Here is a 15,581-nt window from a genome sequence, read left to right on the forward strand (position 1 = left end):
GTGTGGAGTCTGAAAAGACATACCGTAAATATGTCTTTGGGAGTGAATTAAGTTTCAAGTATCCTGGTAATCCTCTCAACTGAATCTCTTTACCTAACGCAATCTCTGAACCTCTCAACCTAGCTATTCTGTTACACAATCTAATAATGTCTCAAATTTTTTATTAAAATTTAACCGAATTTTAATTGGGATTGCAAGTGCAATTTTAGTATCATAAAAAAATATATATATCTAAACAACGCCCAACTATACACCGACCCATTCTAATTGTTATCCTTGTCATTCATTTCCTACTCAGCATTTCATTGGTTAGCAGGAATGCCCATCAAGTGTCTAAACCCTGATTCGAGCTCTCATTGGCCAGTAGGGCGTGTCCCTGTCCTCAATGGGTTCCCCCCCCCCGGAGCGGCCAGACAGGCTGAGGGGGGGATGCGATGTTAGGATGGCAGTGCTAATAGTAGTACCTAACGGGACATGCGGACCGGCTGATTTTATCTTCTAATTCAACAACAGGTGAGCGCCTTATTATCACGTACCGACAAAAACTGGTATCCGTCTTTATTATAAAATCGAAACGTGAGTCAATATTAATATTTAATTGTCTTGTAACTCAGAAGTCGAGCCAATGGACTAAGCTAGCTAACCGAGTGGTCATCACTGGGATTCTCAGCAGCCGAAATCTGTTTTAGAAATAGACTATTTTTCCCTCCGCTACCTTACTCCACCCATATTTTATAGCCTATTTGTGTTTGGCAGAAACGGGTGATGTAAACGCCCAGAACGGCGGCGTCCGGCTTGGGAGTTTTCTAGGCTGTGAGGATGTAGGGGTGCTTCCGATGTGGGTCAGCCCATCACATTCGGGAAGCGACGGTGCGGAACACTGATTGATCGTGCTTGCCTTTTACGTGTGTTTGCGTGTGCGTGCGTGTATGCGTGTATTTTAAAGACGGAAAGTAGTGTGAAGTACTGTACTACTGAGTAGGGTATCAAATGTGAATGTTATGGCATGATGTTCATGTGACTGCATTGCAAAGATTAATGGTGGCATGGAAAACAATGATGACATTGAGCCATATCTAAATCGCTATTTATTCTATTATAAAAATAATCAGTTTTTTGTGCTAAAAACACAACGTTTTTTGTTTTTTTGTTCCAGTCTGGTAAAAACGTATCAACACCAAGTTCACCAATCAACACAAAATTGGGTGTCTGTGTCTTTTGGAATAGGTCACATGAAAAAGTCTCAGGAACCCATGGCTGAAATTTAACTGGTGGTTGTTGTCCATTTTGGCATCAAAATTCGATAATCATTTGAAGGATTAGTGGGCAAGGATTCCTTGAAAGTTTGAAAAAAAAAATTTGCCCCTTGACACGTTTCACCTTTAGACCCAAAATTGGGTGGATGAGTTCATCAAACCAGGATGCACAAAAAAGTCTCAATGACCCATGCCTGTCCATCTTGCCATCAGATAGGGATGATCAGTTTTCGTGGGCGAGGGTCTACGGAAATTTTTAAAAAATTCGCCCTGACATCCGTCTCAACAATTGAAACAAGTTTTGGTGGTGTCTATCAAGACAGGATGCACACAAAAAATAGGCCCAAAATTGAACAGGAATTCGGCCATTGTGATTCGAAGTAAGCAAATTCCAGGGCATGTACTTTGACACACTTATTTAATTTGCCTACCAAAAACCCTGGACGTGAACTACACACACACACACACACACACACACACACACACACACACACACACACACACACACACACACACACACACACACACACACACACACACACACACACACACACACACACTGTACTTTGTTACGATGATCTTCCAGGCCCTATTCTACTATTACTACTACTAAGAAGCTACACTGTGCACTAACATGTGATGAATATTTAATCACAGGTACAAGTTTTACAGCAGAAGGAGTGACATCACACACAGAGCAGAGTGGCAGTGACGTAATCCCAGTTGCATTATTCACCATCTCAGAATACAGCCCCGCAGAGGCAAGAAGCACCGTCTCATGAATTAGCAAGTGCTCCGCCCTCGCTTTGTGACACAGCTGGGGTCCAAGGCGGCCATCTTGGCGAAGAAGCGGCAACCTCGGGGTGACGCATTGTTCACGCACCCGTGGGACGTATTCCATTCCGCAAGATAAATAAAATACAAAAAGCAATGGCAGCAAAGGACAACTAGGAATGGTCAATATCACTTTTTTTTCAGACTGATACCAGTCTTTGGGTACTCACAGACACGGAATACAATACTTTTCGTACTTTTTATATGTACAATTTCATTGAACACAATCACAAAACATTGTCAACAAAACCATTTTCTCTGACACAGAAGCCTAGTTAGTCGCATTGTATGTGATTACGGTAGATACGGAACTAGCTGGGCTTCACAGGAAGAGGAAGCTGGTGAGAAAAGTACGGGGGGTAACGAGAAGAGGAGATGTGGGTTGGGGGCCGTTGGGAGGATGCATGGGAGAACTGGCGCGGTTGCCGTGTGAACGCAGTGCCATTGTCCCGGGAACCTTTCAGTCTGGCTTCCCCCGAGGTCCCAATTTCCACCCCTCCCCCTCCCTTAACACCCAGCCCACGTCCCCCCGCACCCACCACCACCCCACCCTCTTCTTTCCTTGCACAGCACATGACCACACTAACATCAAACATCACTTTCCCCCACCCACCACCACCTCCTCACTGCTCATTATCTCGCCTCATTGATGTGATTGTCATGCCCAAAACCAAACACATGGACATGAACACTGGTCGCTAGGGTGTCTCCGCTCACACTGCTCCATCCGGCCAGGCTGCGGTTGTTGTTGCTCGCCTCAAGCAACTGCTGATAATCTTGTGCCGTGTGACCACATGATACAAGAAGAAAGAAGAAAAAATGAATAAATAACCCCTTTTATGTTCATTTAGCCAAATGCAAACAAACAGTCAGTACGGCCTGACATTTTTTTTTTTGTTTGTTTTTTTAGGCCGATTCTAATATTTGGCAGAATTACAATTCTATAACTGATTCATCGATCAATCATTTACAAATAGATATAATAAATGACATATTTCTGGGGGAGGGGTTTAAAAATATGAATTACAGGCAAAAAAAAGGAATATTTTTACAGATTTTAAAAGAGCTAGTATTGGACGATTAAATTGGCTGGCTGCATGTTATAATGAGTAAAATAATAATGCTAAAGCATTTGGTGAATTAAAAAAAATAAAATATCATCTGATTAAATCGGCCTGCCGATTAATCGTCCGGGCCCTACTAAACAGACTAACAAATAGCATCTGTGGCGGTGTTATGAGCCATTAATCCATGGTTACTTGAACACAAACGGTGGGGCAACACATAGACAGACAATATAAACAAAATTCACAGTCAGATATTCTTTATCGTTTAGGGAAAAAAAAATGACGAACTGAGGATCTAACTGTCTCCATGTTTAGCCATGTCTGTATTGTCCTGTGCCAGGGTAGCCGAGACACAATGTCAATTGAATGGGTGCAGAATCAAAATTTGGCAATTTTTAAAATAAAACAGAAAAAAAAAAGAAAAAACAGTAAATAATAATGGAAATCATATTTATAATATGTATTTAACATTTTTACTAAATCATTTTGACTGTGCAGCTTGAATTTTAAACAATTTCTTCCCTTGGAAATTGAGAGAAATTGTTATGTGCTAAATGTTGCCCCACAGGTCCACTGTTAAGAGGCAATGGTAGGCTTTTGTTCTCCGGCCTCTTGTTGAAGAGCCGACAGAGCGGCATTGTTTGGACGGGTAGAGCAGAGGTGATCCAGGCGGGAGCAGGAAACAGGAATTGGGCCGAGGCTGCCAAAATAGGAAGCGAGGCACTGATAAGATGGCTGCTCAGATCCACGCCGGGATTTCTCCTGTGGGTCTGTTGAGATATTGTTCCACGTTTTCCCATCTTCAAGTGGACATTCCGTAACAAAAAGTTTCTTTCAATTTTGGTATGCAAATCTGGCTTTTGGACGATGAGGATTTTTTTGGTTACTCCTGTATTTTAGTGACATCGTGACTGGAATGTGGAATGAAATCTGTTTGAGCGCTAGCTTGAAGAGCATTATCTTCTTATGAACAAACCTTTCTTTAAAAATGCACAATATGTGAATTTTAAGTCTGCTTGCTTTTTTTTTTTTGAAATTACATGTGAACATTGCACATTTGAGAGCATCATACTTGCATTTTCCATCCACCAATCTGCGTTTGTGTCAAATTTCCAGCTGGGCCACTGACAGGCCAGCCTGGGATTAGCCGGCACGCTGCATCTTGCGATCGCTAATGCCTTAATCCTCGCCGCCAATCGTTGCGCTCGGCACTCGATCTGGGCGTCCGCCCGCGCCGGCATCATTGAACATGTTTAGATTTAATAGTCCCCTAAATTTTAGTAGGATGTTTTATTTTTTCATTTTATCTCAAACATTTTTGGGGTCATTTAAACCATATTTTTCTCTTTTCATCCTAATAATTTTTTTTTCAAAAATGAGTCCTAATAGTCTTCTATTTTCATGTCTCATATTTTTGTTTTTGTACGATAATTTCCCTATTGTTTTTTTTTGTCCGCCCGCGCCGGCATCATTGAACATGTTTAGATTTAATAGTCCCCTAAATTTTAGTAGGATGTTTTATTTTTTCATTTTATCTCAAACATTTTTGGGGTCATTTAAACCATATTTTTCTCTTTTCATCCTAATAATTTTTTTTTCAAAAATGAGTCCTAATAGTCTTCTATTTTCATGTCTCATATTTTTGTTTTTGTACGATAATTTCCCTATTGTTTTTTTTTATATTTATATTTTTGGCAGATATTTGTAATTTATTTAATATTTTCATATTTTTGCAAGAATATTTTATTGTTTAGTTATACATTTATAATTTGTCTTATGCTGGTATTTAATTTGTAATATTTTTATAAACATTTATGTATTATTTCATCATCTAAATATGGTTTTTGTTTTTTAAATTTATCTTGATATGTTTTTGGGGTTTTTTTCTCATGTTTTTTTTATTTTACTTGTCTAACATTTCTGTATTATGATTTTTAAAAAAATATTTTAGGTTTTAATGTTTGTATTTTTTCTAAGATTTTTCTGTCTTTGTCTTGATATTTTTGTGTTTCATGTTTGATTTTCTTTTTTTGTAATCCTGTTTTTGTCCAGTATCCATCATTTTTTTGTCCTCTATTTGCATTTTATATTTGTCGTGATATTTTTGTATTTTGTGTTCCAAAGTTTCTTTTAATTTTTTTTCAGCGACAATGTTTTTTTTTTTAGAACTATTTAAATATTTGTGTGGTGTTTTTTTTTTTTTTTTTTTTTTTTTTTTCCTTTTAACGCTTTAAAACTTTTATTATTATTTAGCCAAATGCAAACAAACAGTCAGTACGGCCTGACATTTTTTTTTTTGTTTGTTTTTTTAGGCCGATTCTAATATTTGGCAGAATTACAATTCTATAACTGATTCATCGATCAATCATTTACAAATAGATATAATAAATGACATATTTCTGGGGGAGGGGTTTAAAAATATGAATTACAGGCAAAAAAAAGGAATATTTTTACAGATTTTAAAAGAGCTAGTATTGGACGATTAAATTGGCTGGCTGCATGTTATAATGAGTAAAATAATAATGCTAAAGCATTTGGTGAATTAAAAAAAATAAAATATCATCTGATTAAATCGGCCTGCCGATTAATCGTCCGGGCTAAACAGACTAACAAATAGCATCTGTGGCGGTGTTATGAGCCATTAATCCATGGTTACTTGAACACAAACGGTGGGGCAACACATAGACAGACAATATAAACAAAATTCACAGTCAGATATTCTTTATCGTTTAGGGAAAAAAAAATGACGAACTGAGGATCTAACTGTCTCCATGTTTAGCCATGTCTGTATTGTCCTGTGCCAGGGTAGCCGAGACACAATGTCAATTGAATGGGTGCAGAATCAAAATTTGGCAATTTTTAAAATAAAACAGAAAAAAAAAAGAAAAAACAGTAAATAATAATGGAAATCATATTTATAATATGTATTTAACATTTTTACTAAATCATTTTGACTGTGCAGCTTGAATTTTAAACAATTTCTTCCCTTGGAAATTGAGAGAAATTGTTATGTGCTAAATGTTGCCCCACAGGTCCACTGTTAAGAGGCAATGGTAGGCTTTTGTTCTCCGGCCTCTTGTTGAAGAGCCGACAGAGCGGCATTGTTTGGACGGGTAGAGCAGAGGTGATCCAGGCGGGAGCAGGAAACAGGAATTGGGCCGAGGCTGCCAAAATAGGAAGCGAGGCACTGATAAGATGGCTGCTCAGATCCACGCCGGGATTTCTCCTGTGGGTCTGTTGAGATATTGTTCCACGTTTTCCCATCTTCAAGTGGACATTCCGTAACAAAAAGTTTCTTTCAATTTTGGTATGCAAATCTGGCTTTTGGACGATGAGGATTTTTTTGGTTACTCCTGTATTTTAGTGACATCGTGACTGGAATGTGGAATGAAATCTGTTTGAGCGCTAGCTTGAAGAGCATTATCTTCTTATGAACAAACCTTTCTTTAAAAATGCACAATATGTGAATTTTAAGTCTGCTTGCTTTTTTTTTTTTGAAATTACATGTGAACATTGCACATTTGAGAGCATCATACTTGCATTTTCCATCCACCAATCTGCGTTTGTGTCAAATTTCCAGCTGGGCCACTGACAGGCCAGCCTGGGATTAGCCGGCACGCTGCATCTTGCGATCGCTAATGCCTTAATCCTCGCCGCCAATCGTTGCGCTCGGCACTCGATCTGGGCGTCCGCCCGCGCCGGCATCATTGAACATGTTTAGATTTAATAGTCCCCTAAATTTTAGTAGGATGTTTTATTTTTTCATTTTATCTCAAACATTTTTGGGGTCATTTAAACCATATTTTTCTCTTTTCATCCTAATAATTTTTTTTTCAAAAATGAGTCCTAATAGTCTTCTATTTTCATGTCTCATATTTTTGTTTTTGTACGATAATTTCCCTATTGTTTTTTTTATATTTATATTTTTGGCAGATATTTGTAATTTATTTAATATTTTCATATTTTTGCAAGAATATTTTATTGTTTAGTTATACATTTATAATTTGTCTTATGCTGGTATTTAATTTGTAATATTTTTATAAACATTTATGTATTATTTCATCATCTAAATATGGTTTTTGTTTTTTAAATTTATCTTGATATGTTTTTGGGGTTTTTTTCTCATGTTTTTTTTATTTTACTTGTCTAACATTTCTGTATTATGATTTTTAAAAAAATATTTTAGGTTTTAATGTTTGTATTTTTTCTAAGATTTTTCTGTCTTTGTCTTGATATTTTTGTGTTTCATGTTTGATTTTCTTTTTTTGTAATCCTGTTTTTGTCCAGTATCCATCATTTTTTTGTCCTCTATTTGCATTTTATATTTGTCGTGATATTTTTGTATTTTGTGTTCCAAAGTTTCTTTTAATTTTTTTTCAGCGACAATGTTTTTTTTTTTAGAACTATTTAAATATTTGTGTGGTGTTTTTTTTTTTTTTTTTTTTTTTTTAATCGCTTAAACGCTTTAAACGCTTAAGTATTTTGAGATCAGTTAAAAACATAATGAAAAAAAAAAGCAAGTTGTTTATGTGTGTGCACGTGTGCCCCACAGTCGTGCGCGGTCCTGAAGCGTCGCCATGCCACTGGTCAAGAGGAACATCGAGCCGCGCCACCTGTGCCGCGGGGAGCTCCCCGACGCCATCGGCAGCGAGCTGGAGTGTGTGATGAACAACACGCTCTCCGCCATCATCCGCCAGCTCAGCAGCCTGAGTAAGACGCACCGTCACATCCACACATGCACGCACACATACAAGTACACGCTTGAGTGTGGACCACCACCAAGGTCAAGTGAGTGTGACCTCACGTGATAGCCAAGATCAAATAGTGGCCATTATAAAATTTGCCTTCAAAAATCAGATTGGAAGGTATGCTATGAGGGTAGCGGTTCGAACGCTGTTAACTATTAGATAGTACAAGTGTAAAAATAAGTTCACCACTGTTATTACAAAAACGCAAAACATTTCAAGGACCAAAGCATAATGCACAGATGAGTCCTGTTGCAGAGGCAGGAACATATTTTTGGGTTTTTTTTTTCATAATAAAGGTATATTTTTCTTTTGATTCTTGTCGTGATAAATTTTGTATCATTTCGGAGGTTTGACAAATTTTGGCCATACTACTTTTACATTATTGTCCAATGTTTTTGTATTTTTTTTTCTATTTTCATTCAAATGTTTCTTTTTTTAATTTGTCCTGTTTTTGATTTGTTGTCAAAACAAATATTTTTTTGTAATGGATTTTGCATATTTTTTTAATCATAGTATTTTGGATTTTTATTTCTAAATGGTTTTATATTTTTTGTAATATTTTCATTCAATCTTTTCGTCAATGTTTTTTTTTTTTTTTTTTTTTTTTTTTTAATGCGCTGTTTTTGATTGATCCAGAGTGTCACTGAGGGGCGCAACAAGGGCATCCATCTTTCATGTACATTTTTGGGGGGAACAATTGCAGCTGTGTGGTTGATATTTACATTGACGTGTTCACACACAGTTGATGCATGCATATAATATAAAACGTTCAAACGGGGGGGTGGTGGTCGTCCGTAACACCCCTCAGGGTGTGAAGTCAGAGTTGAAAGGGCTCAATGCGCCGCATCCGGGATTCTTCCTTCCGCTAAATATTTTGTCCCGAAGCCCATCCTGTCTGCGGGAGGGCTGCAAACAGCCCCACTCCCCTGCTTGGCATTTCCACTCCAAGCTTTACAGACGCTACGCTTGCCATTCATTGACAATGTTGGTTTGTTTTGAAGCATGTAGTTGTACTTTTTAAAACTCGTCTTGAAATACATTTTTAGTCTTTGGCTTTTGACTCAACATGAAACTCGGGATTGTTTTTGCGTTTTGTGGTCTTTTACTGTTTTTATCTTATTGTTTTGGTTGTCTTTCTTGTTGAATGACAAATTCTTGCTCCATTGTAACCTGATAACATGATAAGCCGTCCACTGTAGTAACCGCTGTCCCCGAAAGGGTTAATAATAAAAGTTGATTTGCCTTTTTCATTGTGTGTTAGCAGCATTATACTCGATAAGACAAATTGTCCTCTCACTCGTCCTTTGCGCCGTCCATCAGGCAAACATGCAGAGGACATCTTTGGTGAGCTGTTCAACGAGGCCAACACCTTCTACCTGCGCGCCAACTCTCTCCAGGACCGCATCGACCGGCTGGCCGTCAAGGTCACGCAGCTGGACTCCACTGTGGAGGAAGGTGGGGCCATCGGATTCTGACATGTCCATCTCTCTCATGATATTTACTCATTTATTTATTTATTTGCTGCGCATCCTTGAAATTAAAAAAAAAAAATTTAAAATAAAGAATTACATTATAGTTAAAGGATCTATAGTATGGTCAACTAACCAATCGCAAGTGGCACGGTGGTCGATTGATTAGCGTGTCTGCCTCACAGTGCAGAGGTACAGGGTTCGTTTGGCCTTCCTGTGTGGAGTTTGGATGTTCTCCCCCGTGCCTGCGTGGGTTTTCTACGGGTACTCTGGTTTCCTCCTACATTCTAAAAACATGCATGGTAGGTTGATTGAACATTTCTAAATTGTCCCGAGGCATGAACGGTTTGTCTATGGGTGCCTTGCCATTGGCTGGCAGCCAGTTCAGGGTGGCCCCCCGCCTACTGCCTGAAGACAGCTAGGATCGGCTCCAGCACGCCCGCGACCCTCGTGAGAATTAGAAAATGGATGGATGGGTATAACCAATCAATATAGAGAGAAACAGAGAGGGAGAAATTAATAATTTAAAAAAAAGTGTAGCTCCGTTTTAATCCGCCGGTTTCAAGGGAAAACTAATAAACATTATCGGACTCTTTAAAGAGCAGTGAATAAATTCTATAAATATTCATATTTGTAAAATGACTTGCGTGTACACATTATGTATATTTTTACATGAATAAATCAAACAATTCATCTCATTTTTAAACTTTATTTATAATTCATGTAATTAAAACGAATGCTTAAAAAATGTAAAACTGCTGACTATTTTTTTTTTTTTGCAATGTATTAAATAACCGACCATTGACTCTATATTTCTATATTATTTGAAATATAGATACTCAAAACAGTCATTTGTGCTCACCTCTTCCGCAGTTTCCCTGCAAGACATCAACATGCGCAAAGCCTTCAAGAGCTCCACCACTCAGGACCAGCAGGTGGTGTCCAAAAGCAGCTTGCCCAACCCGGTGAAGGACATGTACAACTTGAGTGACAAGCCACCACCACTCAGCATCCTCTCTTCATACAGGTTGGACATTAAAAAAAATATATAATAATAATAATGATAATAATAAAATAAAGCCGTGACCATATGTTTGGAGGAGCGAAAAAAAGCAACAAAAAATTCATTTTAACTCTTGGAAGACGCCGTTCAGACATTTTTCCTGTGTGTATTGCGCACGGGCACGTCACAGAGTACATTTTTGTTCCTATGTGCAGGGACGACAAGAAGGAAGCTCTTAAGTTCTACACCGACCCCTCCTACTTCTTTGACCTGTGGAAAGAGAAGATGCTGCAGGACACAGAAGACAAGAGGAAAGAGAAACGCAAGCAGAAGGTGCAAAATCTCATCCGCTGGCTCCCACGTCACTCACCAACCCTAACCCCACACACTCAAACACCTGCATCTCACAGAAAATCGATGTTACCGTTTTACGCATTTGTGACGATTCATTAAAAGACTGTCTGCGTTCACTGAACCCAGGAGCAGAAGCGCTGCGTGGACGGAACGTTGCAGAGGGAAGTGAAGAAAGTCCGGAAGGCGAGGAACCGCCGACAGGAGTGGAACATGATGGCGCTGGATAAAGAGCTGAGGCCGGATCACCGTCACACGATACACAGAGACAGAGGGGCTTCCTCCGAGGGCTCCGTATCTCCAGAGAACAGGTAAAGGGGTTTATTTAGCACTTTTCAAACAAATAAAATCCATTGAAATATGATACTTTTTTTTTTTCAGTTTTAAATAAATATTTACTGTTTACGACATTTATATACTATATATAATTAAAATGAATGAATAAAACAAATATTTGGATTTCAATGTGTAATAAAAATGAATGACTGTACACATATTTAGTGCATTTCAATGTGCAATAAAATAGATGAAGAATAAAAATATTTACCGTCGTTAAATATGTAACGCAACAAGTAATTGACAATGAAAATGTTCATCGCATTTAAATGTGCAAATAACAAAGGAAACGTGTGTGTGGTCCATTTTATTGTGGAATGAAAACTAATTAAAAATATTTACATTATTATTATCCATCCATGTATTTTCTGATCCGCTTATCCTCATGAGGGTTGCCGGCATGCTGGAGCCTATCCCTGTTGTCTTCGGGCCCCATTATTATTATTTTTTTTTTTTTTTTAATTTTGAATTTAATTTAAAAACAAAAAAATTCTGACCTCTACCGGTGCATTGCATTGTATTTTGCCACAATGTACTCTTGCTGCTTCACCTATCAGGGGTCACGGAGCCGACCTGCACCACTACCCCAACGCCATGAACCACGCTGGCCACGCCCACACCTACTCGGGCCCGCCTCCCAGCGTCCTGGCAGCCCAGATGGCGGCGGGCCACGGCCCTCGCGGAGGAGGCGACCACGACGGCAGGGGCAGGGTCGCGGCTTATCAGGGCGGCACTCTTGGCCGCGCCCACCACCACCACCAGCATCAACAGCAAGTCCCGCTGCCTCCCCCGCCCGTCGAGGCGATGAATGGCGGCTCCATGTCCCTACCTCCAATGGACTACAGGTAAACCTCGAGGCATCAGCTAATAAATGACCACCTCCCACAAACAGATGCCTCAGGAAAAAAAATATGTAACCAGATTGACCTCCAATAAACACCCGCAGCCACTTGTTTAGGTACGCCGTCCATGTCTTTCTTGCAGTTTGGATGGTTACGCCAACACGGGGCCTCCGCCCCCACCCCCGGCTCCTCTCATCCCTTCCGCCCTGACGGCCTTCGCCTCGCCACCCGGAGGGCCCATGTCTCCCGGCCCCGGCGGCTATGCTCCGCCTCCGCCACCCATATGCGGCGGCGGGCCAGTCGCTCCGCCGCCTCCTGGGCCTCCTCCGGCATCTCTCCAAGCCGGTGCCTCCCACGCCATGGTGCACAAAATGTCGTCGCCCGTGCCTGTGGAGAGCAGCATGGTCAATGATGCCCGCAGTGACCTGCTGGCAGCCATACGTATGGGTAAGTCCGAGTGTATTTGTGCGTGCGTGCGCGTGTGTGTATGTGGTCCGTCGAATGGCGTCTTATGTCCCCTGCAGGCATCCAGCTGAAGAAGGTTCAGGAGCAGCAAGAGCAGCAGGCCAAGCGCGAGCCCGTCGGCAACGACGTGGCCACCATCCTGTCGCGCCGCATCGCCGTGGAGTACTCGGACTCCGAGGACGACTCCGAGCTGGAGGACAACGACTGGTCCGATTGAAGCACACACACACACGCACACACACACAAATACTGTATAAGATGAAGGGTCCACAAGCTGTAACCAAGCACTGTAAAGAAGTCAATACTGTATACTATAACCATGACCATTTCCTGCTACCTTCACGTCTTGCTGGATGCTTTTCAAGCACCATGAGTGCCCCCGGTGTACCTGTTGTAATGCTGCACTCACATGTCATGTATAATGTGATGGATATGCCACAAGTGTTAGATTCAACTGAAGACTTTCCTCTTGAGCTAATCCCTTCCTTTTATTTTATTTTTTTTTTACTCAACATTACGCTATAGATCATCAGGTAGAGCAGGGGTGGGCAACCTATGGCCAAATGCGGCCCGTGCAGAGTGTTTGAGCTGATCTGGACCAAGGAATTGAAGGAAATGGAGAGTGTCAGGAGTGGAGTTATTGCATCTGTGCAGTCTCACCAGTAGAGGGCGCCTATGAGTCTCTTAAAAGACTTGGTTCAACTCTGACCTTGTTGAGGTGAGTTCGTACAGTTTCCGGTGTTCTCGCAAATTATCAAACTTTGACCCCCGCCCAAAAAAAAAAAATCATTCCTCAGGTAATGAATTTTGAGCCTAAATTGGCCCCTTCAAACTAAAATTGCAGACTTCCTGTTTATTTTCGCAAATTGCTGCTTGACTTTTTTGTGGGTCTGCTCATGATTAGGTCAACCAAATGTGTTAAGTGAAACTCTCCTGGGGGGCTGAATATTTTAACGTGAAAATATGGTCCAAAAACCTTGAACCCACAAATGCGCATAAAATAATAAACTAAACGGGTATGCCCCACAGCCACAATGACAAGTACTCAAATTCCTCACAATTCAGCGTCATCCATTTTTCTCCTGAATGTGGTTGAGAATTGGTCGCAATTGCACAAAATTTCCTCGTCATTCGTCTTTGATCAAACATTTGTCAAAATGACCCTAAATTGGCCACTTCAAACCAAAACGGCAGACTTCTTGCGTCTTTTTCGGGAATGATTTCTCGAGACTGTTTTGTGGGTTTACTCATGGTAGACATGTCTACCAAATTTCATGTTAAATGAAACCGTCTTCAGAGGCTGAATTTGAAATTGCAAAATATAGTCCAGTCGGTGTAGTTACGCTTTAAAGGAGCCCTGAAAATGTTCACGGCGACTTTGAAATGGCCGCATGCATGAGTACATTTCGTTCACCGAAATGGCTCCTAATGGGGGGGAGAAACGTTGCCCAACCCTGCTGTTGATAGTAAGTGGGAAGTAAATGTGATTAAAAAAAAGAAGAAGAAGATGGATGGTTGAGGCTGTGTCATGTATATGGTCTCATGTGACTTTTGTAAAAACCAGAGATGAATTAAAAAAAACAAACAAAAAAAAAACATGAATGGAGCACACCGGCTGGTGAGTCTCCTCACTGTCCTCTGGTGTCGTCACGTGTACTGTACCTGGCTCTCCTGTTTCTATGGCGACAGGAGCAGAGTTGCCATGGCAACCAGATAGGGAGCAGGAGGGGGAAATGAAGAAAACAGGCGAGGCGGGCGTGATATGCACTGCATGTGTTAGTTTGCGTGTTGTTTTTCTTTTTTTTTTTTTTTTTAATTAACTAACAAAGCAATAAAAAGTACAACAAGAGTGCTTTGGGAAAAATAGACATCACACACTTCACACAAATGTTGTATTTTATTTTATTTTTTTTAAACAGTTAAATTAGTGCATGTTGATTCTCATTTTGCAGCTACTTCAATTGTGCCATCGTGATCCCAACTCCCCCCCCTTCCCCTCCCCCAAGACATTCACAGGCCCCCTTGAGTGTCGAGTTAGTTCGCTCAAACCACTTGGAGCCCCTCCTCGGCTACACAATTACTTTCACTGATTGTGTGACAGATAAGCGTGACAGTCTTTTGCTATTCTTATAAAACAAAAGCCCTTTTCGCACCCTTTTTGACAAATTCCAGTACCAGGGGGGCAAAAAAAAATTTTTTTTTTAAGTGGTGCGACCCAAGTCCTTCCATTCAGAGTGACTGCTTTGGTAGCACCATGCACGGTGGTTAAGTCTCCCCATTTGGAAAGCATGCCGTATTATTTACACAACGTAGCCCGAGGGAAAAAAAACAAACGGTGTCACTACATTCAGAAAAAAAAGGCTATTACAGCGCTGTGATATCATCGTACAACATAAGGAATTCAAGACGAAAAAAAAATAGAACTTTTCAATGAATATAACAAAATAGACTTTTTTTTTTTGTTTTTGTGTTTGTTTGTTTTTTTTTTGTGTCATTGTTGTGATGTCAACATAGACTGGGGCCACACCCCGAAAGTCCACCGATATCATTTGGAAGTGGCCCCCTTGTTTAGCTCATAAGATCATTCAAAGTTCACTTGACTTGACTTCCACCGATTTAATCGATCATCCTCTTTCACTTTGGCTTCAAGTAGCGTCGTTTTTTTTTTTTGTTTTGTTTTTTAGTCCCATGATGTCGTCGCGGCAGCATGCGGTAGAGCGCAAAAAAAAATTTTTTTTAAGGTGGTGGGGGAATTTTTTCCAGACGGTCAAGGAAGACTGGCAAGCAGCGGCATCCGCAAAAAAAAAAAAAACAGCAAACACCCATGTACTGCATTTTATGGAGTGACATGCTCCTCCCTTGAGGAGAACACTTGCGGCCATGCAACTCTGAGCACGACAAACACACACACACATAAAAAAAAAAAAAAGACACTTGAGGTTACAACACCCGGGGGGGTTAGCTCAGCACAGCGGAAAACAAAACAGGGTGCTTGTATTAATTGAGACGACGTGTCTGTTGTGCTGATAAATGAATGGCATCGATAAAGATGTACACTGGTCACATTAATCATATCATGAGGTCATATCAACATGAATAATTATGGATCGGAAATGGCGAGATGTGGAAAACGCGCTAACGACGGGCTGTCATCCGAGGTTTGTTTTCCCAAGTGAAATTTGAACCGCAATTCCCACGAAAGCAAATCGG

The 15,581-nt window shown here is 40.3% G+C and overlaps 1 protein-coding gene across 1 annotated transcript; it reads left to right on the top strand.

The window, feature by feature from the left end:
* Positions 1-395: 395 nt before the first annotated feature.
* On the top strand, positions 396-15,183 carry wasf3b (WASP family member 3b). The gene is given in 11 exon segments (XM_019866851.1): positions 396-513; positions 757-870; positions 7,710-7,817; positions 7,820-7,867; positions 9,226-9,360; positions 10,248-10,401; positions 10,593-10,710; positions 10,858-11,039; positions 11,622-11,909; positions 12,049-12,353; positions 12,431-15,183. Coding segments are annotated over 10 exon segments (1,530 nt in total). The 5' UTR covers positions 396-513; positions 757-836; the 3' UTR covers positions 12,589-15,183.
* Positions 15,184-15,581: the final 398 nt, after the last annotated feature.

The sequence above is a fragment of the Hippocampus comes genome, unplaced genomic scaffold (assembly GCF_001891065.2).
Source record: "Hippocampus comes isolate QL1 unplaced genomic scaffold, H_comes_QL1_v1.1 scaffold181, whole genome shotgun sequence".
NCBI classification, from domain to species: Eukaryota; Metazoa; Chordata; class Actinopteri; order Syngnathiformes; family Syngnathidae; genus Hippocampus; species Hippocampus comes.